Genomic DNA, 25,307 nt, shown 5'->3' on the forward strand with positions numbered 1-25,307 from the left:
CGAAGATATGCTAGAGACAGAAGTGCCTTACTTAAGTACAATAGGCGCATTATTGTACTTAGCTCAATGCATAAGACCAGACATCTCATTTGCAGTAAACTTGTTAGCTAAAGTATCGCTCTGCGCCAACGCGACGTCATTGGATTGGTGTAAAAGATATCTTTCAGTACTTGAGATGTACAATTGATATGGGCTTGTTCTATCCCTACAGAGAGATGATGGATTTGGACCCATCACACACCAAGAACGCCACCAACACTGGCCTGTGTCCACTATCCCCATCCCAAAATGGCATGTGTTTTGGAAGGTTTTGCTGATATTTGGTATCTATTTGACTCATACCAAGGTCACTCCCAAACTGGTTAAGTGTTCATCATGTGTAAAGACCGTGATATCTTGGAGGTCTACAGAACAGATCCTAGTCGCTATATCTTCGAACAATGCAGAGATCATTGCTCTTCACGATGTGGTTCGTGAATGTATATGGATTGGATCCATAATTACGCATGTTCGAAAAATTGTGGTTTGAAGTCTACCACAGATGAGCCTACGAGCATTTAGGATAATGCTGTTTGTTTTGAACAAATAAAGCAAGGCTACATCAAAAGCGACAACACCAAGGATAATCAGCAACAACAAACTCTCCTCAAGATCAAAGTGAACTAGGTTCAATCTGAGGACAGTGTGGCAGGCTTGCTCACCAAGTCATTGCCTAAATTCCACTTTCGAGGAACATGTTGGTAGCATCGTTTGCAGAAGTTATCCGAACTCCCATGACCGTAGTCATCAGGGGGAGATGCAGACATCAGGGGGAAATGTCTACATGTATGGTCTCGAAGAGTGAAGGGTGTGTTGTGCTCTTTCCCCTTCGACTGAGGTTATTTTTGTCCCACAGGGTTTTTGTTACTCAGCAAGGTTTTTAACGAGGTAACGAGAGAAGCATCACGTTTGGGCGACACAAGGGGAAGTGTTTAAGTAAATCCAAATTGTGTCTGGCCCAAACTCTAGGTTACTTGACCTAGTGGTAATAGGGTTATTAACTAGAGATAATCTCGAAGAATCTTAGAGATATCCATTCAATGTATGATTACCTTTTCTTGTACGATTAAGATTCTATGTATTGTAATCCTCTATATAAAAAGACTCATATTGTCAATGAGAATATACAGCAATTTTCTCTCAATTCCCGTTTCTCTAAAACAATTTTGATGTTTTGATGTAGCTAGATAAGAGTACATTTTAGATAAATTGAGTACTTGTGGATTAGCTAGTCTTGGAATTTAGAAGCATTTTGGACATATATAGTTTTTGTTTCAAAATTTAATGGCTAGAGTAAACTGGGTGTACTGTTCTTTCTAGGAAGATGATGTTCTTGATTAAAATGATTCCAATTCATGATAAACTATTTCATTCCAGGCATAATGGACTGCCAGCTTGGGGTATTTATAGGCTACAAGTACTGGTACCTATTTCTCTGCATGATTATAATCCATACTTTTTGCAAGTTTTTCTTCGTAGGACTCTTAATTTGCAGCAATTAAGGTCCATTTTGATCCCATGTTATATCGGTCATTAGAGAAATTGGCTGAACATTCTGATCAAACAAGAATTGATGTGCGAAAAATAGCATTTCAAGTTACTGATGGCAACTGCATTATCTAACAGAAATGCTGCTGAACTAGGAAATCCACTTCTTCTTAGTACAAAAATTAAATCACCAAACCATTCCTTTCCTAAATACAACAAAATCGAAGTGTCACTACTACCCGCTCAAGTTCTTTACTGATCAATTTAGTTTTGGGACATGATCAGCGGACACTGGCAAATTTAAGTTGTACCATACTAATAGTATTGTCCAATCCACTCCACTACAAAGGAGTTTAAGCATCAAAATTTGTATTGGCAGCACAATGATGCATCGATGATTAATCCAGATGTTAGACTTCGATTTAGTGCTCTCCATATCTTCCTCCTCCCCACTTGAGGACACGGCTCTCGGCTTGTTCAGCCTGCATATACCATAATCCAGAACATAATTAGTACTGTATATAAGGCTAGAAATAATGGATATGAAGGTTGAGAGAGAGTAGGACTAGCACTGACCTCTGTGTTCCAGTTGGTTATGGAAGTGACAACTATCAAGATTATGGTTTGCAAGCAAATGCCACCGATCATTCCCGACCAAATACCCTATGAAAAACAAACCCAAAATTCAATTGGGGGGAAGATCAATATAATGGTAATTCATAACTAAGCATATTAAACAATAGAGATCAAAGAGTTGCTCAGATTATATACCTCAACACCAAAAGCAAATGTGAATCCCAGAAGTATTCCAGCTGGCAATCCAACAATATAGTAACACCCAATGTTGATGTACGCGACAACAGATTGCCATCCAGCTCCAACAGCAACACCTTCAGAAACAAATCAACGCAATTCGAATGATTAAGAACACTAAACTTTCTTCATGGACGTACTTCAATCAAATTATATGCAAGATTTAATTAGTGTATGTTTTTGTTTCTATCTTACCAGATAAGACTGGTTGAAGACTGTTAAGAAGCACAGTGATGCCAAGCAAGGTTGCAAGTTGGGTAGTTTCCTCAGCAACAGCCTCACTGCTGGTGAATAGGTAAGGGAAGTAATCCCTTGTTCCAAGAACTATGGCCATGCAAACAACTCCTATAGACACAGAAGTGATCGAAACCACTATCACCGCAAATTTTGCTACCTTGGCATTTCCAGCTCCAAGTTCATTTGACACCCTCACACTGATTGCAGCATTAAACCCAAGTGCAATCATGGCATCCCATCCTTGTATGTTCATGCTGCATATATATACATAACCCAGTGTAAGAAATGAGGTCATCAAAACATGGAAGACTTGAAAACTGAATTCACAGTGCTAAGCACTTTACCAAATAGAGATGGCATCAACCGGGATCAAAGGGTCCGCCAACCGGCCGGTTATAACCACAAGCACCATCAGGTACCAGAATTCCAAACTGCAATCACCACCGAACTAATTAATTACTGTGATACTCAAACTCAAAAAGTAAAAAACCAGAGGTAAAAAAAATGTTTTGGAGAAAGAAATGTACCACAACATCACAGCAGAAGCTAGAGAAAGCTTAACGAAGCCCCATAGGTCGGCAAAAGCGAGCATGGAGAAGCCACTCCAGGCACCATCTGACTTGGTAATGAAGATGTACAACAATTGGCCAATGACAATGAGCCACCATGAGGTGTTGAGTGTGATTGCGGCTCCAGTCAATCCCCACCCGAGCTTCAAAATTAGCAACCAGCTGAAGACGGCGTGCAAAACTAGCACAGCAGCTGATATATAGGCCATCACAAACACTTTCCTCTGTGCTTGTAAGAATTTCTGTATGGGAAAGTTGAGCGCGTAGGCGAACAATTGTGGAATCATCCATATAGCAAACTTTCCTGCACCACAAAGCCCAATAATATTTGTAAGAATTTTGGGCTAGCCCATTACGTGAAGAAAAACGGATAACTTTTTTTTTTTTTTTGAAAGGGAACGGATTAGCGTGCTGGATTTTCAGACTCATCATTACGCATCTTTCTTATTTAAAGGTTTGCAGGTTTTACTTTTTGGAAAAGCACAAAGAAGTAATTCCCTTCCCTTTTTGGTAAAGTCATTTGAATTTTGAATTTGAACTTTCTCGACGTAGGTTCGTGTACCCAACACATTCACCGATATGTTACATGATTACAGCTAAAGCTTAACAATTAAATAAATTCGACTTACGAACTATTATTTTTTTGTTTAAGGAGTCGAACTACTACTTGTTGCGTTATAAATAAAAAAATAAAAAAATAAAAGCAATGACAATAGAAAACACTTACCGGCGGCCTCAGATATCTCGTCGGTCTCACCAATGAGCTCAAGAATGGGAGGAGACCAAACATATATCGGAACCAAGAATAGAGATGTGGTCAGCAAAATAATCCATGATCTCTGCATGTACACCCCCAACATTCTGATTTGTCCCGCACCGTATGCTTGCCCACATAGCGTCTCCAATGCACTTCCCATTCCCAACTGTCATTTTCTCCACCAAAAAACTCAATAATTAGATATTAATTAATAATTAATTGTTAAAGTGACTAAGAAAAAGATAAAAACGGTCCACGTTGCCAAAACACGGTTATTTCTAATTACAACTAATAAATATTCACCTAAACAAAACTTCTAATTAATTAGCCGGACAATGGTGGTTTTTTTTTTTTTTTTTTTTTGTGGAAATTGGAAAATCAGGACATTGGTGTTTAGTGCAACTACGCAACTACAGATGGTCAGATACAGCCACCTTGCACGACTTGAACCACAAACTTTGAAGACAAACCAAATGGAGATTTACTTACCATGACACCGAAGGCAAGGCCAGCGACGACGGAGTTCTCGACGGAGACGGCAGCGAGCTCGAGCTCCCCAACGAACCCGGTGAAGGTCTGAGTCAGAGCACCCAACGAGTACTGACATAAGGCGGTAAAGATTGCAGGGCCAGCAATCTTCCATAGCTTCTGCGACTCTATCCGAAACTTGGGAATAAACCCGAGTTCCTTTTCGTCTTCATGACCGCTGTGGTTACTTACCAGAAGTGGAGTATCGTCTACTACGCCCCCCATGGCTATTGAGAGAAGCTAGCTAGCTAACTAGTAGTGATGGAGTATTGCAATGCTTTCAAGACTTAGCTAAGAGTGAGGTCTTATACTAGTTACTTATTTAGTTGGGAAGAGATTTAGGGCTTTTCGGTGGTTGGAGAAATGCTGGTCTGTGTTTCCTTGGCTTTGCCAGGTTGGTAAGGAATGCCTGAGTAACAGTGACCGTGTTTGAACGGTGGTTAATATACGACGTTTTGAAATAGACTTTTGGACAAGGAAACCCCATTGTGTGCCAACTATGCTGTAGGTCCACCAAAACTGCGCCGTTTTGAAGTTGTTTTGTCATTTACCGGTTAATCATTTTAGTTTAATTTGAACCATCGTTACTTTGTTAGGTGTTGTACAAGATCGAACCGGTGGTTTGTCTCTCAACCGTAAGATCTTTTAGTTGGAAGAGTAAAAGAGGAAACATACTTCATCAGCCGAATTGTTAGCTGCCAACAAATAATCTTCCTGCCTGAAGAAACTTCTTTGCCCTTTGGAGAAGTGTGTGCACGTCCACGCTTCTTCCTGCCTGGTGTTTGAGAATCGTTCCGCCTGGAGTTGGTTTTGGGTTGCGGAACTAGTTGGTAGGTATCGGCTTTAGTAATGGGACTCGTTCTAAGTTGAGGATGGGGAGTTGTTATACTTTCTCATCTGGTACTTACCGTCATACTCTTGCTATATTTTACTAAGTGTTGATTCAGATTTCAGAGTAAGACTTGCTGTAAAAGTGAAAGCAGAGAAGACGCTGTGAACAAAATCGGAGTCTTCTACTTTCATTCAATAACTATCTCTGACAATAGAGGGTGGTTAACTAATTTTGCTGTTCACGTTTGACTAGAAGGGTTGGTTGAGGTTCAGATCACTTTGGCCAAAACCATGTCTGATGTGATCGATTATATAATCCATTACGAACATGCTTGTGCTAAAATTCATTCTATTGTCATGTGAATTTTACCATCAAAGCAAATTGAGAACAGAGATTTTTCTTTCAATAGGTTAAATCTGTCCAACAAAGATCTCATTTCCTTTGAGCTGCCAAAGGTTGTTGCCAATGTACTCTTCTCCAGCTGAACACAAGAAAAACCATCACATAGATACTTGTACAATTGTGTACCTTTAGTAAGAAATCCCAAATTTGTTAACAACCACCTTTCTTCATTATCTTACTTCCCACGAGTCTAAAAACAATATAGTATCTTGGTCAATTCAAATTTGTTCTCGAGGCAACAAGAATCATGGAGCTAGAAAATTGAAACACTCAGACCATGATGATAAGGGTTAGACTTCCACTCAGTTTCTTGCTTCATATATTGAGCATATCGTGTTGAATCAACAACTAATCTTTTGCCAATGGTTTGGTTAGGCAGACATCTTCTGTAAAGAGAATGAACAATACAACCACACTGAGAAATGCACAAAAGGGAATGCTAGTAATCAAGAATATTGGGTATGCATGTTGTAAACTTAGCTGCTTGACAGTTGCAAATACTGTCTCCAAAACTTATGCATTACGCATGTTAATGCCAAGTAAGTGAAGGCACATCTGAGTTTACAAATACCATATAGAGGTTGTTGCTTAGTATATCTGAGACATTGTTCAGAAAACAGGATCTACATCACAAAGACTAGTACAATACTCATGTTCAATTCTGTTAGCAAGGACTCCTAGCTGCCAAATTAATTGATGAATCATGGGTCCAAGTAAATCATCTCTGCATTGGCTGAGGCCCGCTTAAATCGAAGCAACTTTTTTACCAGCTCCCAATTGACAGAAGCAGGCTTAACAATCATCTTCTCAAGCATGGGTGAATTAGAAAGCAGAAATCTGATAAAATCTACCTGAATTTCGATATCGGAGATGCCGCTAATTTTCACAAGTCGTAGTTGGGCAAATGGGCCATTGCAGTTGTCATTTACTGAAAAATTGGTTTTTCCAGCAGCAGGCTGTTCATCAGGGCGGACCTGCAAGTGTGTGGTATCAGAATCTTGAACATATTACACAATCTCTGAAACTCCACTCCAGCAGAGTTGAACCATTTCATTTGGGTATTAGAACAGAAAAATCTAGCATGCAACAATAAAGCTCACCAAAATTTCTAGTTCTTGCAGTGAAGGGGAGCTTCGCAGAAGGAATACAGCGGTTAAAACCTCCTCCCAATCACTGAAGTAAACGCGTATAGAAAGGAAATTCAGATCTAGACATGGTTTAGGCAGCTTTCCTGACACAACACCAGCAGCCAAATACTGGATTGGAAAACAAGAGAGTCAATTGATATGCTAAAATTCCTAGAGCCACATAAATGATCATGACATGAAAGTATAAAGCTGCAGAATCCTTTAATTACCTTTAAAAAGTGACTCTGAATTTCAAGCCTCTGAACATGAGGTAGCTGAGCAAAAACCTTGACCAAATTGCCAGAATTACGAGGAGACCGTCTTTGTTGATTGGGTCCATGCTCGTACAAAGCAATGGAAACAACAGTAAGGTTCAAGGTATTCACAAAATTAACATCCTCAAAAGAACCTCCGACGTCAAAGAATTGGAGATTCGGAGCATCAATGTTGAGATCAGTGAAACCGTCAAAGTTCATCAAAGTCAATCTCTCAAGCAGAGGACAGCAAACAATCAGCTTTTCAAACACATCTTGGGCCAAGGTAACATGCTGAATATCTAAGCTCTTCAAACTCCTAAAGCCCTTGAATGTCAAGGATGGTTTTAGTAAACAATTAAATAGCTCCAGATGAGTCATTTCTTGTAGAGAAAACAAACACGAAGGAATTGTGAAGCGAGGCCCTTTCCAGATTTCAAGTATGAACTCTTTAACAGAGCATCTTGAGAGATAAAGAATCCAGCGGTCAATGTCACTAGTAGCAAGAAAGTCTCGATTTGAAAGCTTGAACATGTGTATGGGACCAGTGTGCAATAAGAGAACATGATCAACAATGTTCACAAAGGTTGTTTGGTTTCGACCAGAGACACACTGATGATCAAACACAAGATGGCCGAGCGCAGATGATTTGTACCTCCATTTGGTTGACAAAACACTCGTCCTCACTGCCTCCTTTATAGGCATATGTTGCAAAATCTGATCTATAATATGACATGGTAAATTGCTGAGCCTATCCAGCTCGACATCCAACTTGTAATGGGACTTGGGTGGGTCTCTTTGCTTCTGATACATTCGAGTAATGAAAAAGAATCAAAAATAATCTCATACAAATGATCGACGGTTTCCTAAAACTTTTAGACACCGCACAGAGAGATTAAAGTTCAAAGTTTTAATTTCACGATAATAAACATTCTGTCTAAGATGCCTGCAGAAATGTAAAACCAGCATTTCCAATTTTCCATATCCTAAAAAGCTACCAGCTTTCAATTAAGAACCAAATGGAAGAAAGAGAATTGCTAATTCCTTTCACTCCACCATGAAAGCAAAACAATTCACAAGCCAAAATGAGATAAAAGAATAAGTCTTGCGGCTGGATTATCGATTGAACGGATGAATCTAATGGAAAATCAAATACAATTGAAACAGAGAACAGAAACCTTACCATATCAGCAGGCTTTTGTTCCGAAATTGAAGAAATCGTAGGCAGCAGTGCGATCGGATCAGAAGCGGTGGGTGCTCTGTGGAATGAAAGAGAAGTTGGAAGACTCTTGTTCAGTAGAGATGACGAGAACAGCTCAGTAGACAGCGGATAACCTTCATAGCAGCTAAGAGATACCCACTCTTGACTTCTTTTCACCCCTATAAACGCGAAAAAGGAAGGACACTGCTCAAGTTGAAGGCATTGATTTGGTCTTGTTTTAGAAAACAAGTGCAGGGATTTTGATTCGGTTTGCTATCATCACCGGGCCTCGTATTGGGCTTTAAAATTGACCCCAAAAGAAAAAGTCGGTGTTTGGGAAAATTCGTGGAGTACAACTCACTCGTCCCTAAGAAGCCTGTCTCCCCAGCTGGCACACTTAAGCATCACACCAGAAAAACAGAGACTGGACTACACCGACTATATGCTAATCTCAGCTTATTTGGAACTAGTGTAGTACAACTCACTCGTCGACCTATCCCAGGCCAATACACTTTTCTAGAAACAAGCTATGGGAGTACCTCGCTGAAATCAAATAGATGACAACACCTACAGAGCTAATCTCAGCCTACTTGGGACTAGTTAGGCCTAACGTAGAACCATATGTTGTAGTATTGCAGGAAAGGACCTCATGCCGCTGCCCAGGACTATCAAGAATATCGACTGAATTTTACGGTGGCTCGCATACATTACTCAGAAAATGTCTCTCGTTCATACAATGACCTGCCATAATATTAAGACTTTCACAAATACATCTTCTCAGTTTATTTTTTATAAATTGGTGTCACATCGCCCAAATTATGTATAATTTTAGGCTCTAACATCATTAATCTGCCAACAACATTACTCAACTAACTTAAGCATCAAATGATCTTTAGTCGGCTTCTCCTCTAATTATGCCTCTTATTTTACAGGTCCATCAAGATCAGTTTCAAACTCATCCTTTTGCCTACCGTCATTTCATATCGGTTCTCTCACAAAGTATTTCCCAGACCTGATAACACCAAAATAACATTCATTAATATTAAATTGAAGCTGATTGAATTAGTAACACAACTTGAATTGATAATAGACATCAAGTACACATGTATAATACCAATCCCCTCTTGTTTGGGCCTATTTTTACATGTAAGAGTAGATCCCTAATTTGTATTCTCTAAGACCGTGTTTGGTTCGCGGAATGGAAAGGAAAGGAAATCAATTCCTTGTTGTTTCCATGGGCATGGGAAATTGCAATTCCCATCAATTTTCCTTTCCAGTGTTTGGTAAGACTTGGAATGTAATCAGAATACACATTTTAGTTTCCATTGCAGTGTTTGGTTCTCGTCAGGAAAGAAAACAAAATCCTATAAATTTTCCAATAATACCCTCATACTAATTGTAGTAAACTTAGAACAATCATAAGCTTATGCTGGGAACATATGCAAGAGCTGAATGTGTCTGGATACCATGGCCTTTTCTCAATTGCCTAAATGATAACCTGCTCTCCATATGCTTAAATAGACATTTTCATAACAAGAGACAAAGTACAAAATAAAGGTACTTGAACAGAAAGCATAATAGATACTAAGTTCTAATGTCACAACATAATTAAAATTCGGGTTATTATCACAAATGGTACCTGAACTATACATCAATCTTATTGATGGTACCTGAACTTTAATTTTGATCACAACTAGTACCCGAACTTTTTGATTTCATTTTAAATGGTACCTAGAGCCACCTCCGATCACTATTCCGACTAAAAACGGCATAGGAGGCCATCATAGTGATGATTTTTGATGATTTCGAGGGTTGCAATCATATATAGTGATGATTTTTTGGTAATAGACTTACCTTGAACTTGTTTTTTTGTTTTTTGTTTTCTTAGATTTGGCTGGAATAGTGACCGAATGTGGCCTTAGGTACCATTTAAAATGAAATCGAAAAGTTCAGGTACTGGTTGTGATCAAAATTGAAGTTCAGGTACCATCGATAAAATAGAGGATAAATTCAGGTACCATTTGTGATAATAACCCTTAAAATTCAGATTACACAATAGCTTCCAACAGAAGTTTGAGCAAAATATAACATTATGTTGAGCCATAATTTGATCATCCACACACCAAAATAAAAACAAAAGCAATTTTAAGGCCAACATTAGTCTTGAGCATCAATTTCTCTAGTGGTTAAGAAGCTTGTAAATCATTGGCTCTTTAAATTGTCAGGTAAGCTGAACAAGAGCTCAATTTTGGAATCATCGCCAATAATTGTAGCAGCAGCCTTAAGCACATCATAATCATTCAAACCTTCAATTTTCATAAGCTCTTCGACAAGTTTACCTCTTTTTGTAGATGTTGCATGGTCATTCAAAAGTACTTCTTTCATAGTCTCTGTACATACTACTAGATAGTTCACTAGGTTTAGCAGTCAACTAAGGCCCGTAGGAAAGACCCAAGTACCAGACCACGGGCTAGGTTCGCATCCCACCTGGATGGTTCGCGTCAGGGACTGCACCCTGGGCACAGAGGGGTCCGGACCTGATCAACGTAGTCCATCTAAATATACACCAGAAGGCTGATATAGCTGCAAGGGGACAACAGGCGTCCCACATTGAAGATAGGGGAAACCCCTTTCCCTTGCTCGAGTATTAAAGCATCAACACAACCACCTTTTACGGGTAATAACTCCTTCATCCACTATTTGTATAGTTCAATATATATATTAATATCTTACTCAGGCATCAGAGGGGCATAAACCGTCCGGTACGGTTTATCCCTCTAACGCTGTGTTCCTGATACAGGATCAAGGAGTTGGATAGGTACCCCAGGCGGTATAGCATTCTGAGTGAGGTACCTGAAGAAAGCCACCAGAAACAGTCTCCAAGTGTGTCTTGGTCACATCCACAAAGGAGCGAAGTGTGCTAGCCATGTCTCCCAAGCATTGAGCATAAGGGTCCCTTGCTCGCTTTCTAGTCTGAGTTGAATTAGAAGCAGAAGAAGTTGTACGAGTAGCAGGTGTAGGAACAATATTTTCAGGCAAACCATCTCCTTCAAGATCAACAAATTCATTATCATTATTCAAATCTTCATTCGCTTCAGTAGGTCCTTTAGCTCCTAACCCATTGGCTCTATCTCTCCCAAAAGCTTCCACCAAACTATCATAATGAATGAGTGGTTTAAGTCTTTGTCCTCTGGCTTCCTTGTGAACCTGTCATATACAACATAACTAGATAAGAAGATTAAATTTTAACCAAACTATCATAATGAATGAATGGTTTAAGTCTTAGTCTTTTGGCTTCCTTGTGAACCTGTCATATACAACATAACTAGATATCAAGGTTAAATTTTAATCTGTAAATTAAACACAATTAGATATTAGATACCACATTTGAAATTAAGAACTTGCATTTAAATTTAATACAACTTACCTTAACCCAATCGTCATACACTTGTTTTTCGCAGACAACCATTTTATTTTCATGGTCCCATGAGAAGCCACTTGAGTTAGCAATCATGTCAGATATGGCAAAGCGTTTGTTTTTTTAGTGTCTTAACACGAGACTAAATGTGGGGATTCGCCTTTAATCCACAATTTGGTAGCTTTTGCTATATAATTTTTTCTAGTTGTCCCAAATATCCTGCCTTGAATCCATTGTCAACCTTCCAGATCCCAGAAACACAAAGTTCAGTCAAAGCCTCAACTAGAGCTACATCTTCAATAGGGGTCCAAGTGTGTGATGGTTGCTTCTCTTTATTTCTTCCACTTCTACTAGTTGAGGACCTTGAGTTTGCTTGCAAATCCATCCTACATAAAAGAACGGTATTAGGAAACAGGGGGCATGTGAGATTCCTCTTAAACACTTTTAAGACTGAGTAACTCGACAACAAGCAGGGAGATGTGAAATATTTTCAGAATTCTCTTCTACTTATCAGTAAATATTCATAGAGAATTAATAAGCTGAAAACAGACCCCATGAATAACATATCTTCTTGTGGTAAGAAAAGAAAATCACTCTTCTGATAGAGCGTTACAAAATCAGTCTGTATATATGCTGTATAAACAGTACAGAGAAACTATCTAGTAGAATTAAGAAGGATGACCAATGGACAATAAAAGATCAGTGGCAAAACAACAACGATTTAGGGAGGGAAACCAAAGCAACATGTAACTTTAACTACTGTAACTTCTAGATAGTAGAATTAAGAAGGATGACTAGTGGACATTAAATTTTAACTACTGTAACTTCTATTGTTCATAAACCTACTGACCTCAACATGACAAAACTTAGCCATATTTCATATAAGTTTTCTATAACTAGTTATAATTTAGAGTTTCTGCGTTTATTAAAGAGGTGGTCCTTATGTTTTTCTTCCAGTACAATTGAGTTTTAAGAGTGGTCAGGTTTCATTGACAAAAAAAAAAAAAAAAAGGAGGCCATGCACTTAACGTTTATGACAAATAGCTGAACATACATTACAGTAAAAGAAGTAAATCCAATTTATCTTTAGAGTTGTATTAAAGTCAGTCAATTAACAGTAGGAAATTTCTTAGGTTTTAGACTACTTTTCTGACATCAGATCATATATATATATATATGTGTGTGTGTGTGTGTGTGTGTGTGTGTGTATTTTACAGAGGAGCAGTAAAGAATACATAACAAAACAGACACCATCTTGAGAACAAAAGCTCCAACAAAATAAAGTTATATATATATATTAATATATATATATATATATGTTTTACAGAGAAGCAGTAAAGAATACAAAACAAAACAGACACCATGGTGAGAACAAAAGCTCCAAACAAAATAAAGTTGCATACATCATAGCCTACCCAACTTGAGAACAAAAGCTCCAAACCAAATAAAAAGCACATCGTACAACTCCAAAAGAAGAAAGTAAAAGTAAAAATATATACAATCAATTAAGTCTCCAGTTCTTCTTCTTTTGGTCTGATGATGAACTCTCCATCCAAGTTTTTCATCTTGTGTTCCTATTTCCTCTCCATTCATTGAACATTTGTGTTGCCAACTCTCTTCTCCAATCATTCCATTGTTCTGATGAGTCGATAAAATTGATTATATATATATATATATATATATATATATATATATCATCATCATCATCATCTTGGTTATTCACAATGGCATTCAGTTCATTTTCTAAGGGATCAATTGCCATTTCCCTTCTTATAAGGTTGTGAAGCAAGCAACATGCTATAACAATTAGGCACTGCGTCTTCGCTGGAAAAAATGAAGGGCTCCTTAGAATTGCCCATCGCATCTTAAGTAACCCAAAACATCTCTCTATCACATTCCTAGCAGAAGAATGCTTCATATTAAAAAAATTCTTCGAGGGTGGTAAGTTGGTATCCTTCTCTCCAATCATTTAAATGATATCTCTGGCCTCTATATGGAGCAAGAAACCCCTCCCCATTTGGATACTCAGCATCAACAAGGTAGTAATATCCTATCGAATAAAGTGAAAAATATAAATATATACTTTCATGAAAAATTAATATAAAGATCGAAGGCCAATTATGTAATGACATAAAAAAAAAAGTAATTTTCAGTTCATCTCACCATAGGGGACTCGGAACCCATGTCTCCTACTAATGGCATCACGTAGTACTCGTGAATCTGCAGCCGAACCCTCCCAACCCGGTAATACATAAATGAATTGCATATCTTGGGAGCATACTCCCAAGACATTAGTAGCAATTTCATTCTTCCTACTTCGGTACCTAGGCTTGTCCGCTTTTGGCACATGTACTCTAATATATGTCCCATCTAGTGCCCCAAGACAATTCTACAATAATAAACAACTTAGAATGTATTTTCTTCTTTAATTTCATAGTGTAATAAAAAAATAGCAGATTGTTGTGTACCTTAAACCATTTCCACTTCTCATCAGATGAGTTTTCTGGAATAGGTTCTGGTGTTTTTAACAATTATCCTTGTAGACATAGGACTGCTCTTAATACCGTGTTAAAATATCTGCTAATTGTTTCCCCATAACGCAAAAATCTATCTTGTATGATTATGTTTTTTTCATGGTGTGCAAGAATATGCAAGAACATAGCCACCATTTCATCTACAGCTACATTTCTTGTGTCTCTTAATTTACCAGATGTGTGTAACATAGAGCACAATATGCTAAATGTATGCCTATCCATGCGGAGACTGTTTATGCATCTTACATCGCTTGCATACACCATTCATTGAAAATTTCCAATTCTTGAAAAAGCATCATAAATAGATGGTGATTTCAATCTATATTTCCGATAATGTTGTTTTGCAATGATATACATCATAACGCATAGCATGACGACAAAGTTAAGCAAATCCTTAATATTGTCCAGCATTAGAAGAATCTTTATTGTCTTCGACAACTTTCTACGAGCCATAACTGCCACCAAATTCTCTATCTTATAAATCTAACATATATATATATATATACATATATCAGACAGTCAAATAGGAAAAATTTGAAACGCTTTTATATGATCATCCAGTTTCAAGGTGTTCAATCCTTCAACCAAACACATCAATGGAATAATAGCATCGATCAATGAAAGAACAGTATTATCAATCTATAACAAACTATATATATATATATATATATATAGGAAAATTCTACAGTACCTGCATATATGTGATACACTCATTTACATATTTGACGACAATTTTGTTGTCATTGTGGTAAATAGAGTTATTTTATTGGGTAATTTTAGTTCTATATATTAGAGGTAATTACTCCACCTACGATATTTTTACAAGTTTATGAACAAATTGTTGTCGATGTGGTAACTTGGTTCAATTATATGTAAATGTGTAAAACAAATGTGATAACTTTGTTGTCAATATTGTAAATTTGGTTCAACTAAATTGTAATTTTGGTTCAATTAGATGTAAATGAGTGTATGATAAACATCCAAATACTCTAAACAACCCCTACACACACACACACACAAACGCACATATGAAATCAATAACCAAAAGCAGATGACTCAATAATCAAAACCATAGATCCAATCACAAATGAAATCAAAACCAAAACCACAGATGAACAAATGCACAATGCATATTGTGTGTGTGTGTGTGTATATATGTGTGTGTGTGTGTGTGTGTGTATATATATACCTGGAACCTGTTACGGGAGGAAGATGGGAAGATGATAACAAGATTAATCTTGGAAGCTGCTGTGCGAGGAAGATGATAACAATGAATTTTGGTAGTGTGTGCTTCAGTCCTTCGTGCTATCTGACATAGCGTTTGGAAAGGACTCAAAGTCATGAAAACACACGCTTGACACATAACTCTAGATGGTATTGTGGATCAAACTGACAAATAACAAGGGGCAGTGGGGATAGTTTAGTCATTTAATAGGGATGGAAAGTGGATCCTGGGGCGGGCGGGCGGGAAGCATTTTCCCCCTCAATTTCCTTTCATATGGGAATCATTTTCCCTTCCTTTGCAATCCCAAACAGCGGAAAGACACTGGAAAGAAATGAATTTCCTTTCCCAAGGCTCTGGGAACCAAACACAGCCTAATAGTCCAATTCATTTTAAAGAAACCCGAATATTCGGTCTAGAGTAGTCGGAACTTCTAAAGCCATAAATATCTGGCATTTTCCAATAAGTACATCCTCGCAAAAAATGGCTACCGGTCAATGGCCATTGTGTGAAGGGTGTATATATTCCTTCAGGTAATCCAATGATGACGTTGAGTTATATCATATGCTAAGGTACGTAATATATGGTCGTTTTCGAGTTTGATTGTAACTTGTCTGCATTTTCAACATCGTCTAACCTAACTCATGGAGAAACTAACAAGCTAACCATAGATATCATATCCAAATGTGTTTTGCAAGCTTGACTTTCCTTTCTCAGATCAGACATGGCACCGCCAAACAATGGATATCCAATCCATGCCAGTTGGTTTCTATATATATGCATGCATTCTGTAAGTCCAGATCAATAACACATGTTTTAGTAAATGCAAATAATAAATATATATCTCTCGAGCTCCCTTCTTCCCCAATTTTAGCATAATTAACTAGCTGAGCACCATCTGTACGTTTCGAATCAGTTTGGAGCTATCTGCAGAAAAGGAAAGTACATACTGTGTTGCTGAATCAGTCAGGGATATGAACCTATAAGGCAGATATGTAATAATCATCAATATGGGAAATTCCAGCTCCATTAAGCATAGCAGTGAAGGGTACGTACTTATTATATGTAATTTTCTTTCATAATTCCCTCCTCAAACTTCAGGGTATTATTTAATTAATTTGTAATATGTACGTTATTGCAGAGGAAGATTGAAGCACTCGAAGAGAAAGCACAACCAGCTGGGTGTAACTTGTTCTGCAGGTTATGATCATGATTATCATGAAGGAATAAAGAGTGTAAGAGCGGACAACCACGTTTGTGATTTCTCTCCATATTCGGATCTATGCATTTGCGTGGTTACTTGGAACATGAATGGTCAAGTGAGTTACGAAGATTTGGAGGAGATGGTTGCCGGGAACAACCGCAAGTTCGATCTTCTGGTTATCGGTCTGCAAGAAGTGCCCCGGAAAAATATTTCACGACTGTTGCAGACAGCGCTTCTTGACTCTCACATGTAAGTCGATCAATATTCCGGCCAGATAACGGTAGTACGTGTTTTATTTCGGTCATAGTTTTTGCTGTTGTCTACGTATACTTATGTGCATCGTACCTAACTATAAGTTGGCTTTTTTGTTCCTATTTTCTGATATGAAACAGCTTTTTAGGAAAAGCCACTATGCAATCAATACACCTGTATATCTTTGGGCCAAAGGGCTCAGATTTCTTCCTCAGAGGTGAGCTAGAACTAGAGACGTAGGTCATGATCAAATATAATATATATACGTACGTAGGTACGAGTTTGTTATTATCTCGTAGCTAGCTAGGTAGAAGTGTACTAATCACTGTGATCTAGCTAGTTAGTTAATTTTGAAATATTTCTATGATTGATGCACATATCGATGACGATGATGATGGCGTATACACAGAAATGAAGATCGATAAGGTTTCAGTAGGGGGATGTGGAGGGCTAATTGGGAGAAAGAAAGGAGCTGTGGGAATCCGCATCAACTATAAAGGCATTCCGATGGTCTTCATCTCTTGCCATCTCTCTGGTATCGACGGCTTTCTGATCTGTTTCACTGTTTTTCCTTCGATCCATCTCCGACTAAAAGCTTTTAGTGCTTGAAAATAGGTCTGCCGGCCCTCCCTGTTTTTGTTAGCGCAAGTATTTATTAGTTATTTTTGTCCGATGTATATTTCAGCTCATGCTCACAATGTGGGGAAGAGGAATTCAGAATACAAGAGCGTATCAGAATCTCTTTTTTCCAAGAACTTGAACCCTTATGCTTCACCTCCCAAAATCATTGTTTGGTTGGGAGATCTGAACTATAGAATACAAGGGATTGAAACTGATTCCGTACGAAAACTGATAAACAAAGATCTTCACGGAGTAAATATTCCTCAACTTCATTAATTCTCTCCCAAATTATGAATACATGTTGATATTAACTCGCACACCTAACTTGATGCGCGCAGCTACTAACCAGCAATGACCAACTACTACAAGAGGCCGAAAGAGGAGAGATCTTCGAAGGATACCACGAGGGGACGATAACGTTCAAACCCACTTACAAATACGACGTTGGAAGTAGCAACTACGACACAAGTTATAAGGTGAGAGTGCCATCGTGGACCGATCGGATTCTGTTCAAGACGGAGGAAGGCATAGACGAGTTCCATGCGACACTACACTCTTACGAATCAATGGACGAAATTCACAGTTCAGATCATAAGCCAGTCAAAGCTCACATCTGTTTGAAACTAAACAAACCAAACCCATCATGACCATGATTATTAGCTTGTACAAATCAACTACGTGTTTAATGTAACATCGACTTTTTCTGCAATTACGCGATCATGACATCATATTCTGGTGACTTCCCAAATAAGAAGAAGCAAAGATATCGAATTCAATTACTTCACTATTAATTAATCGATCCGACCATTTGACCCTCATTTCCATCTGCCCCAGAGAAAACAGACTCTGCGACAAATTAATAGTACATTAAGGACTAAATTAAATGAATGGTTGATTGGCTGAACATCAATTCTACGGATTGATATGGTCATACTTGTTAATGATTCATTTTTTGTGGCAGAGGGTCACAGTTGTTAATAGAACAAAACAAAATGAAAGCAAATGACACGTGGGAAATTGACGCGTGTTTTTCCATATTCACACTTGAAATATTAATTATCTTATTAGGGACAAATTAAACTAAACAAGGTCAAACAATGCATTCAATGAATGAGTCACTAATATGAGATAGCAAATTAAACAGGCATGGACAGCGACCTATATAACAAGATTCACACCCAAAATAAAAGAAAAAAAACCAATAAGATCATGCATTGCATATAAGAAACTTATCATTTTGTCTATAATTATGTCCTCGGATTTACTTTTATCTTTTTTCTCTTTGATGCCAAGATTGTTAATGGGAGGAATAGGTGAGTTTGGAATCATCTTCTTTTATCCAATCTTTCAGATTCTTTCCACTTTTTCATTAGCTTTGTTATATTACCATAATGCTCGGATCATAAAAAATCCAACTTTTCAGCTAATTTGTTCTTTTTTGGCTTAAAAGTCTAAACCCACGTCCGTTCACTTCATCGACACGACGCCAATTCGCCAAAGGGCCCCAAAACCTTTTAACAATTACAAAAATTCAACCATGAAACAAAAGAAAATACAAAAAAAAGAAAAGCAATTCCCTTGTTTATTTTACGATTATTCTTCAAGTTAAGAACCTTGTTGGGTGTTTCTGGTGGAACAGTTAAAAAGAGGGAGGGGTGCTTCAGAATTCTTGATTGCCCGACTGGGTTTGATGAAGCTTCGTCAAACCCTTTTGGGTTAAGACAATAAAAGTCAATTAAAGTTCGAATAATCTTGCGCCTCTTTTTTTTTTGGTACTTTGAAATCTTGCGTACAGTTCATACCCTCCTCCATTCTTTGTTTCTAATACACTGTTCATATTTTGGGGCAGTCCTTTTACACGTTAATGGGATATTGAATTGTCTTCCTCCCCATTTTCTTCAGATTCTCCTCTGAATTTTAAAGTTTCTTTCTTTGTTTTGCTTTTGTTTCTTGTATAGATTATTTTGTTTACCCCAAAAAAGAAAAAGAAGACAGAAAGGAAGAAAGAAAAGGGCTTGTATGAGTTTGTGTATGTAAAAAACAAAAAACTGTGATGATGAGCTGTAAAAATGGTTGCTTTTGATCGAGTTGGGATCTTATCTGATCTGGGTCTGCTCTGCTAGCTCTCACCATTGTTGCACCCTCATTGATTTCTTAAAGGTGAGTCACTTCTCCACTATTTGATTCTCTACCTTTCTTTTTTTGGTTCTTTTACCTCAGATTAAACTTAATATGTCTATCTAATTTATGGACAAGTTGAACTGGAAGAATCTCTCTCTGCCTCACCTCTATATATATATATATATATATATATATATCTAGATGTTGAGTAATAATTGACTTGAGAAACCTTTAGTTCTGAATTTGCAAGTTTTAGCTGGAACATTCTGGGGTTGCAGAAATGCGCGGTGGGTGAATTGCTTTGATTCTGTTAGTCTTTGTTTGTATGCTTTTTGAAGATGAATTCAATGGCATTGAGCACCCAGTTGTTGGGTTTGGGAGTGCAACATTTGTAAAACCCAGTTTGTTGAATTTTAGGTGATAAAGTTTGAAATTTGAATACGTCTTGCTTGCCAGCATATATTTATTTACTTGAAATCTTTTGCATCTAGTTCAACTCTCCTTGATAGTATGAACTGTTTTTCCCAATATCCACGCAATAGTTTTTTCTTTTTTTCTTTACTTTGAGGTCAATACTACATTAAATGTTATGGATTTTCCTGTATGTTGAACTTGTACAGCATCTGTTGGTTTAGTTGTTTATATTGCATCAACTTAGACGGTTGCTTTGTGTGCAGTTAAAAAGTTAATATACTATGAGCACATAACATTACACATAATGGGTTGGCTTAGCAAGATTTTCAAAGGCTCCAGCCACAAAATATCAGAAGAGCATTGTCATGAGAACGATGGAGGGGATCCAAATACCGATGGTCCTTCTTGTTCAGGGGTAATACCATCTATAAGTTTGTTGGTCTTAGTTGGAAAAGTATGTTTCTTTTTAGTCTTCTTTTAATCTGCTTGAAGTTCTTTAACATACACTGTCTTGGGAATACTGAATGTAGGACATCTGGCCAGAAAATGAGAATGAAGATATAGACCGTGCTATTGCATTATCTCTTTTAGAAGAAAATCAGAAAGGAAAAAATGTGATTGGTGAGTGAATGGTTTACACATTGCGTGATTCTTTGTGTTTGATCCTGAAGGCATTATATGTTTCTCGGTTTTCAATGGTATATATTGGCTTCTGTATCTTAGAGATGAACAAGATTTTTGCAATTCAGTGTAAAGAGTATATGATAATCTGTCCACTGGCATTTTGAATTATGTATTGCATGAAGATTATTGATAATCAATCATTTTGCTGTCAAATGGTACAAATATACGTATTAATCGGAATTTTATACCTGTGGTTAGATTTTGATTCTCAGTTGGAAGAAGATGAACAACTTGCCAGAGCCTTACAAGAAAGTTTGAATGTGGACTCTCCTCCCCGATATGGAAATGGAAATACACATCCTCCTCAATATGGAGGAAATCCACATCCTCCTCAATATGGAAATGGAAATACATATCCTCCTGAATATGGGAATGGAAATACACATCCTCCCCGATATGGAAATGGAAATGGAAATGGAAATACACTTCCTCCTCGATATGAAAACGGAAATGCATATCCTCCTCGATATGGAAATGGACATACTTATCCACCTATCCCCATGTACTATCCAATGGGGTCCAGGTATGGATTTCTCTTGAGCTAATTGTGTAGTGTGTAGGTTAAGGCATTCTGATTAAGAATGAAAAAGAAAGAAACTTGAGTTGATGGGATGTTGTTAACAAGCTATTCATCATAAATTATGGAAGTTGGGAATGTCATTGCATTCTTTACATCAACCAAAGAACAGCAAGCTGCCTGTTGATGCAGTGATAATTTCTTGTGGAAGTTCACATTAATTTCAACTTTGGATTATGTATTATTTGATTTATTCTGGTTTAGTTTTGTGCTTCACTTTAATATGATCATAGAGTGTTTTCATTCTTTTTGGTAGGATTTGTGCCGGTTGCAATGCTGAGATTGGTTTTGGACGATATTTGAATTGCCTGAATGCATTTTGGCATCCAGAATGCTTCCGGTGCCGTGCATGCAATGTACCGATTTCCGATTACGAGGTATGATATTTAGGGATACTTCAGGAATCTCACAATAAACAATAGCAACACTAAATGAAAAGAAAGATAAACTAAATCCCTAAATAAAGTAAGTGATAAAGTAGATTTTATTTCTATGCTTATGCTTATCTGGAGGCTTAGGTCTTCTTCTTGCATTCAGCACTGTCTTATTATTTTTTGTTGTTTAAATAAGCTTACTATTTTTCATCTTATGCAGTTTTCTACATCTGGGAATTACCCTTACCACAAATCTTGCTATAAGGAGAGCTACCATCCAAAATGTGATGTTTGCAAGCACTTTGTAAGTATCCCAATATCCATAAAATCTTCCATTGGTTCTATCAGAACGTATAAAACCAAAGAATTAGTTCTTGTTAGTGCGTTTCTGTTCTTACCAATACATAAGATTGCTGAATTACCTAACTGAGAAAAGAAATATACCAGCTCAATTTTAATGTCAAGTGCGTACATCTTGCTATTTCTACATCATTGATAAATGACGGGATTGCCAGATTGGATATATTTGACAGACCTCCTTCAGTTTGATTTTGCAGCGAGGCTTATGTTTCAAACAATATAGTTTAAAGATTCCAATCTGACATTTGTTTCCTTCAATTATTTGATTAATTGTGAGTTGTCGTCTTTTGTAATATATATCTTTTGACAGATTCCAACAAACCCTGCTGGTCTTATTGAATATAGGGCACATCCATTTTGGGTTCAAAAATATTGCCCATCTCATGAACATGATAATACTCCTCGGTGTTGCAGCTGTGAGCGAATGGAGGTCAGTTGAAATAAATTACTTCACTGCACCAAAGTTCTTGTACGAGAAAAAAAAGAAAAATTGACCAGATTATTTCAAAACCATCAAAAAGAGAGAGAAATAAGATGTATATATGTACACTACCTGCAGGCACGGGACACAGCATATATAAATCTAAATGATGGTCGGAAGCTCTGTCTAGAGTGTTTGGACTCTGCAATCATGGATACCAGCGAATGCCAACCCCTATATCTTGATATACAGGAATTTTATGAAGGTTTGAATATGAAAGTGGAGCAGCAAGTTCCATTACTCTTGGTTGAAAGGGAAGCACTAAATGAAGCGAGAGAAGGAGAAAGAAATGTAAGGGCAATCAGTTCTAATCAGTTTTTAGTATGATAAGTAAGAAAGTTTGCCATAGTTAGATTTGGAAAGTCAGACATTGTTAATATGGGACATTTCCAATTGTCTCTGATGACTTTATAAGTCCCTTTACAAAGTCACACCTTGTCATTTGAAGCTTACATTGCTAATTGTTCAACATGCATATAAATATCATGCGATATTTTGACATGGTTAGTTCATAGATTGTATAAGTCTGTTGAGAATATAAATATCACGTGTACATGGTTGTTCAACATGCATATAAATATCACGTGTACAAGTCTGTTGAGAATTTTAGGAATTGCTTCTTATGATTGTATGTTTCAAATGTTACACTTACATCTTTGTCCATGTATCATTTATGTGTTAAGTCTGTTCTTCCGAAGTGTTACAATATTACGTCTGACTTATATGAACTGGTCATTTTCAGGGCCATTATCACATGCCTGAGACCAGAGGGCTCTGCCTTTCTGAGGAACAGACTATTAGCACAGTAAGAGATTTTTAAAATACTTTGTTCTGTTTCTATTTGGGTCGGGTTCCAAACTGATATCTTTTTGTTGGTTATCTTATCTGAGAACCACCAGATTTCAAGGCGGCCAAAGTTTGGGGCAGGAAACCGAGCTACGGACATGATAACAGAGCCCTACAAACTAACTCGTCTCTGTGAGGTGACAGCAATTCTAATATTGTATGGTCTTCCAAGGTACATCTTCGATCCATAATGACATACAGGCCTCTGACACCTCATGTATTAGCATTTCCTGGATATATAATGAGGATGATAACTGGAACCTTCTGCATGTAGGTTGCTGACTGGGTCTATCCTAGCACATGAAATGATGCATGCATGGCTGCGGCTTAAAGGTACTATTCAGATCAGTCCATTTGTTTGTTTCTTTTCTTCCTCTTAACAAGTGCAAAGCAATGACTTAATAATTAACTCTTTCTTGAAGGTTATCGACTCAGTCAAGATGTTGAAGAAGGTATCTGTCAGGTTATAGCTCACATGTGGCTAGATGCTGAGCTTATGTCTGGCTCAGAAGGGAATTCTGCATCTACATCATCATCGTCCTCCAGTTCCAATTCATCAAAGAAGGGTACACGATCTCAGTTTGAGAAGAAGATTGGTGAGTTCTTTAAGCACCAGATCGAAGTAGATATTTCCCCAGTATATGGAGACGGATATAGGGCTGGTCAACAGGCAGTGAATAAATACGGGCTTAGAAGGACCCTAGACCATATTCAAATGACAGGGACCTTTCCTTATTGAGGACTCAGTCCTTGAATACTGTGGTTCTTCTTTTCTTTCCACAGAATCACAACCGGACCTTCTCATATTAGAAACCAAGGCCGAAGTTGATAGGAATTGACTCGAAAGAGAATTATGGATTGAATGCTCATTTTTATGATTTTGGCGGTTGCCCATCTACTTGATGACTTGATTTACATTGTGTTCCTGTCACCGTATTTACAGAACTTCTGATGATGCCACTCGATTACAAGATGATCAAATTCACGTTCTGCATTATAAACTCAACATGGCTCAATTAATAAATTACAAATCAAACCAAGAAACTTGAAAACAGAATCTTTAACACACAAGCACACAGTATTTCATGTTGAAATCATTATCTTCAGAAATTCATTGAAATCGAGGACTCCATTCCATTTCCGTCAAGATCAAAGACACCGACCATGGATACACACTCATCATAGGATTTGGCATCTCCTAGTCGATTGAACATGTTTTGCAATCCTTTTGGTGTTATGCATCCGCAACCTTTATCAACTTCAAACATCTCAAAAGCGTTCTTTAGATCGTCATTTTCATTGTTATCAATATCCTCTCGCCTCATCAATTTGACGAAGTCATCAAACTCCAACAAGTTATCACCATCATTGTCCAATTCTTTTATCACACTTCGAGCCTCATGAGTGGACATGGGTTCCCCAATTGACATGAAGTAAGCTTGAAGTTCGTCGCCTGAGATCTTACCGTCTTTGTTGGTGTCAAAATGACCAAAAACTTTTGCAAGCTCCTCATTTCTTGAGACAAAGTTGTAACTTTGAGTAGGAAGAGATGAAGATAAAGGGGGGCTATGGCTTTTGGGTTTTGAACCAAGGAAAGAGAGGTTTAGCTTAAACATACTCTTAGCAGTGAAAAACCATTTGTAGGGCTTTGAGCCATTTTCCTTGATCTTCATTTCTAAACAGAAGAAACAAAGGTTGATAATTAATCAGTATATCTCTTGCAGCTCACCAGTGCCTACGTTGACGTTATATATAAATCTGCATGCCACATGAAAGTGCAGCGTAGTTTCTGTCGGAGGTGCGCAATTGATCGAAACTCGAAAACATTGAAGTTAGTACACTTGCATCGGAATTTACAGGAATTTTCATTGTAATGACTCCTTGTGCAACTGAAGAGGTATCAAGCTGCAGCATAGGTCAAAAACTGAAAAATAATGAGCATTCCAACCGTC

General features: G+C 37.6%; 5 protein-coding genes and 1 long non-coding RNA gene across 8 annotated transcripts; 2 read left to right on the top strand and 4 right to left on the bottom strand.

Moving 5' to 3' along the window:
- Positions 1-1,624: 1,624 nt before the first annotated feature.
- Positions 1,625-4,850, bottom strand: LOC112170502 (protein DETOXIFICATION 33). Its single transcript, XM_024307821.2, has 8 exons — positions 4,393-4,850; positions 3,874-4,069; positions 3,105-3,450; positions 2,922-3,008; positions 2,536-2,831; positions 2,299-2,417; positions 2,104-2,190; positions 1,625-2,009 (listed from the first exon to the last, which is right to left on the bottom strand). The coding sequence occupies exons 1-8, from the start codon at positions 4,654-4,656 to the stop codon at positions 1,950-1,952; spliced, it is 1,455 nt and encodes a 484-aa protein (XP_024163589.1). The 5' UTR covers positions 4,657-4,850; the 3' UTR covers positions 1,625-1,949.
- Positions 4,851-6,141: 1,291 nt separating this feature from the next.
- LOC112170503 (F-box/FBD/LRR-repeat protein At1g13570) lies at positions 6,142-8,747 on the bottom strand. The gene is made up of 4 exons (XM_024307822.2): positions 8,230-8,747; positions 7,023-7,850; positions 6,766-6,921; positions 6,142-6,639 (listed from the first exon to the last, which is right to left on the bottom strand). The coding sequence occupies exons 1-4, from the start codon at positions 8,230-8,232 to the stop codon at positions 6,367-6,369; spliced, it is 1,260 nt and encodes a 419-aa protein (XP_024163590.1). The 5' UTR covers positions 8,233-8,747; the 3' UTR covers positions 6,142-6,366.
- A 4,643-nt stretch (positions 8,748-13,390) lies between these two features.
- Positions 13,391-14,305, bottom strand: LOC121049842. Its single transcript, XR_005801438.1, has 3 exons — positions 14,134-14,305; positions 13,829-14,054; positions 13,391-13,715 (listed from the first exon to the last, which is right to left on the bottom strand). It is a non-coding gene; the product is annotated as an uncharacterized LOC121049842 (long non-coding RNA).
- Positions 14,306-16,103: 1,798 nt separating this feature from the next.
- On the top strand, positions 16,104-18,226 carry LOC112172918 (type IV inositol polyphosphate 5-phosphatase 11). Its single transcript, XM_024310424.2, has 7 exons — positions 16,104-16,211; positions 16,338-16,469; positions 16,563-16,874; positions 17,018-17,094; positions 17,287-17,412; positions 17,563-17,750; positions 17,837-18,226. The coding sequence occupies exons 2-7, from the start codon at positions 16,432-16,434 to the stop codon at positions 18,143-18,145; spliced, it is 1,050 nt and encodes a 349-aa protein (XP_024166192.1). The 5' UTR covers positions 16,104-16,211; positions 16,338-16,431; the 3' UTR covers positions 18,146-18,226.
- An 848-nt stretch (positions 18,227-19,074) lies between these two features.
- Positions 19,075-24,258, top strand: LOC112172228 (protein DA1). Of its 3 annotated transcripts, XM_040508081.1 has the most exons (13): positions 19,075-19,270; positions 19,457-19,658; positions 20,297-20,448; positions 20,564-20,654; positions 20,916-21,240; positions 21,551-21,671; positions 21,889-21,972; positions 22,339-22,458; positions 22,588-22,800; positions 23,252-23,314; positions 23,409-23,527; positions 23,630-23,688; positions 23,778-24,258. In XM_040508081.1, the coding sequence occupies exons 3-13, from the start codon at positions 20,338-20,340 to the stop codon at positions 24,092-24,094; spliced, it is 1,623 nt and encodes a 540-aa protein (XP_040364015.1). In that variant the 5' UTR covers positions 19,075-19,270; positions 19,457-19,658; positions 20,297-20,337; the 3' UTR covers positions 24,095-24,258. The 3 variants fall into 3 exon arrangements, with proteins under 3 accessions (XP_040364015.1, XP_024165259.1, XP_040364014.1); XM_024309491.2 differs by having other exon boundaries at positions 19,075-19,658; XM_040508080.1 differs by lacking the exons at positions 19,075-19,270; positions 19,457-19,658 and adding an exon at positions 19,840-19,906.
- Positions 24,259-24,407: 149 nt separating this feature from the next.
- LOC112172229 (probable calcium-binding protein CML41) lies at positions 24,408-25,047 on the bottom strand. The gene has a single exon (XM_024309492.2). It carries the CDS (start codon positions 25,026-25,028, stop codon positions 24,459-24,461), a length of 570 nt encoding a protein of 189 aa, XP_024165260.1. The 5' UTR covers positions 25,029-25,047; the 3' UTR covers positions 24,408-24,458.
- Positions 25,048-25,307: the final 260 nt, after the last annotated feature.

Source organism: Rosa chinensis, chromosome 6, assembly GCF_002994745.2.
Source record: "Rosa chinensis cultivar Old Blush chromosome 6, RchiOBHm-V2, whole genome shotgun sequence".
Classification (NCBI taxonomy): domain Eukaryota; kingdom Viridiplantae; phylum Streptophyta; class Magnoliopsida; order Rosales; family Rosaceae; genus Rosa; species Rosa chinensis.

Excerpts from the sequence above, each read along its gene's own strand:
- LOC112170502 (XM_024307821.2), bottom strand. The coding sequence starts at position 4,656 with ATGGGGGGCGTAGTAGACGATACTCCACTTCTGGTAAGTAACCACAGC. Across the intron at positions 3,451-3,873 it reads CGAGATATCTGAGGCCGCCG|GAAAGTTTGCTATATGGATG; the intron begins GTAAGTGTTTTC and ends TTTGTGGTGCAG. Across the intron at positions 2,418-2,535 it reads TCTTCAACCAGTCTTATCTG|GTGTTGCTGTTGGAGCTGGA; the intron begins GTAAGATAGAAA and ends TTGTTTCTGAAG.
- LOC112170503 (XM_024307822.2), bottom strand. Across the intron at positions 6,922-7,022 it reads TTCAGAGTCACTTTTTAAAG|TATTTGGCTGCTGGTGTTGT; the intron begins GTAATTAAAGGA and ends TTTCCAATCCAG. Across the intron at positions 6,640-6,765 it reads TGCAAGAACTAGAAATTTTG|GTCCGCCCTGATGAACAGCC; the intron begins GTGAGCTTTATT and ends ACACACTTGCAG.
- LOC112172918 (XM_024310424.2), top strand. The coding sequence starts at position 16,432 with ATGGGAAATTCCAGCTCCATTAAGCATAGCAGTGAAGG. Across the intron at positions 16,875-17,017 it reads GCGCTTCTTGACTCTCACAT|CTTTTTAGGAAAAGCCACTA; the intron begins GTAAGTCGATCA and ends GATATGAAACAG. Across the intron at positions 17,413-17,562 it reads CATCTCTTGCCATCTCTCTG|CTCATGCTCACAATGTGGGG; the intron begins GTATCGACGGCT and ends TGTATATTTCAG.
- LOC112172228 (XM_040508080.1), top strand. Across the intron at positions 21,973-22,338 it reads GTGATGTTTGCAAGCACTTT|ATTCCAACAAACCCTGCTGG; the intron begins GTAAGTATCCCA and ends ATCTTTTGACAG. Across the intron at positions 22,801-23,251 it reads CGAGAGAAGGAGAAAGAAAT|GGCCATTATCACATGCCTGA; the intron begins GTAAGGGCAATC and ends GGTCATTTTCAG.
- LOC112172229 (XM_024309492.2), bottom strand. The coding sequence starts at position 25,028 with ATGAAGATCAAGGAAAATGGCTCAAAGCCCTACAAATGGTTTTTCACT.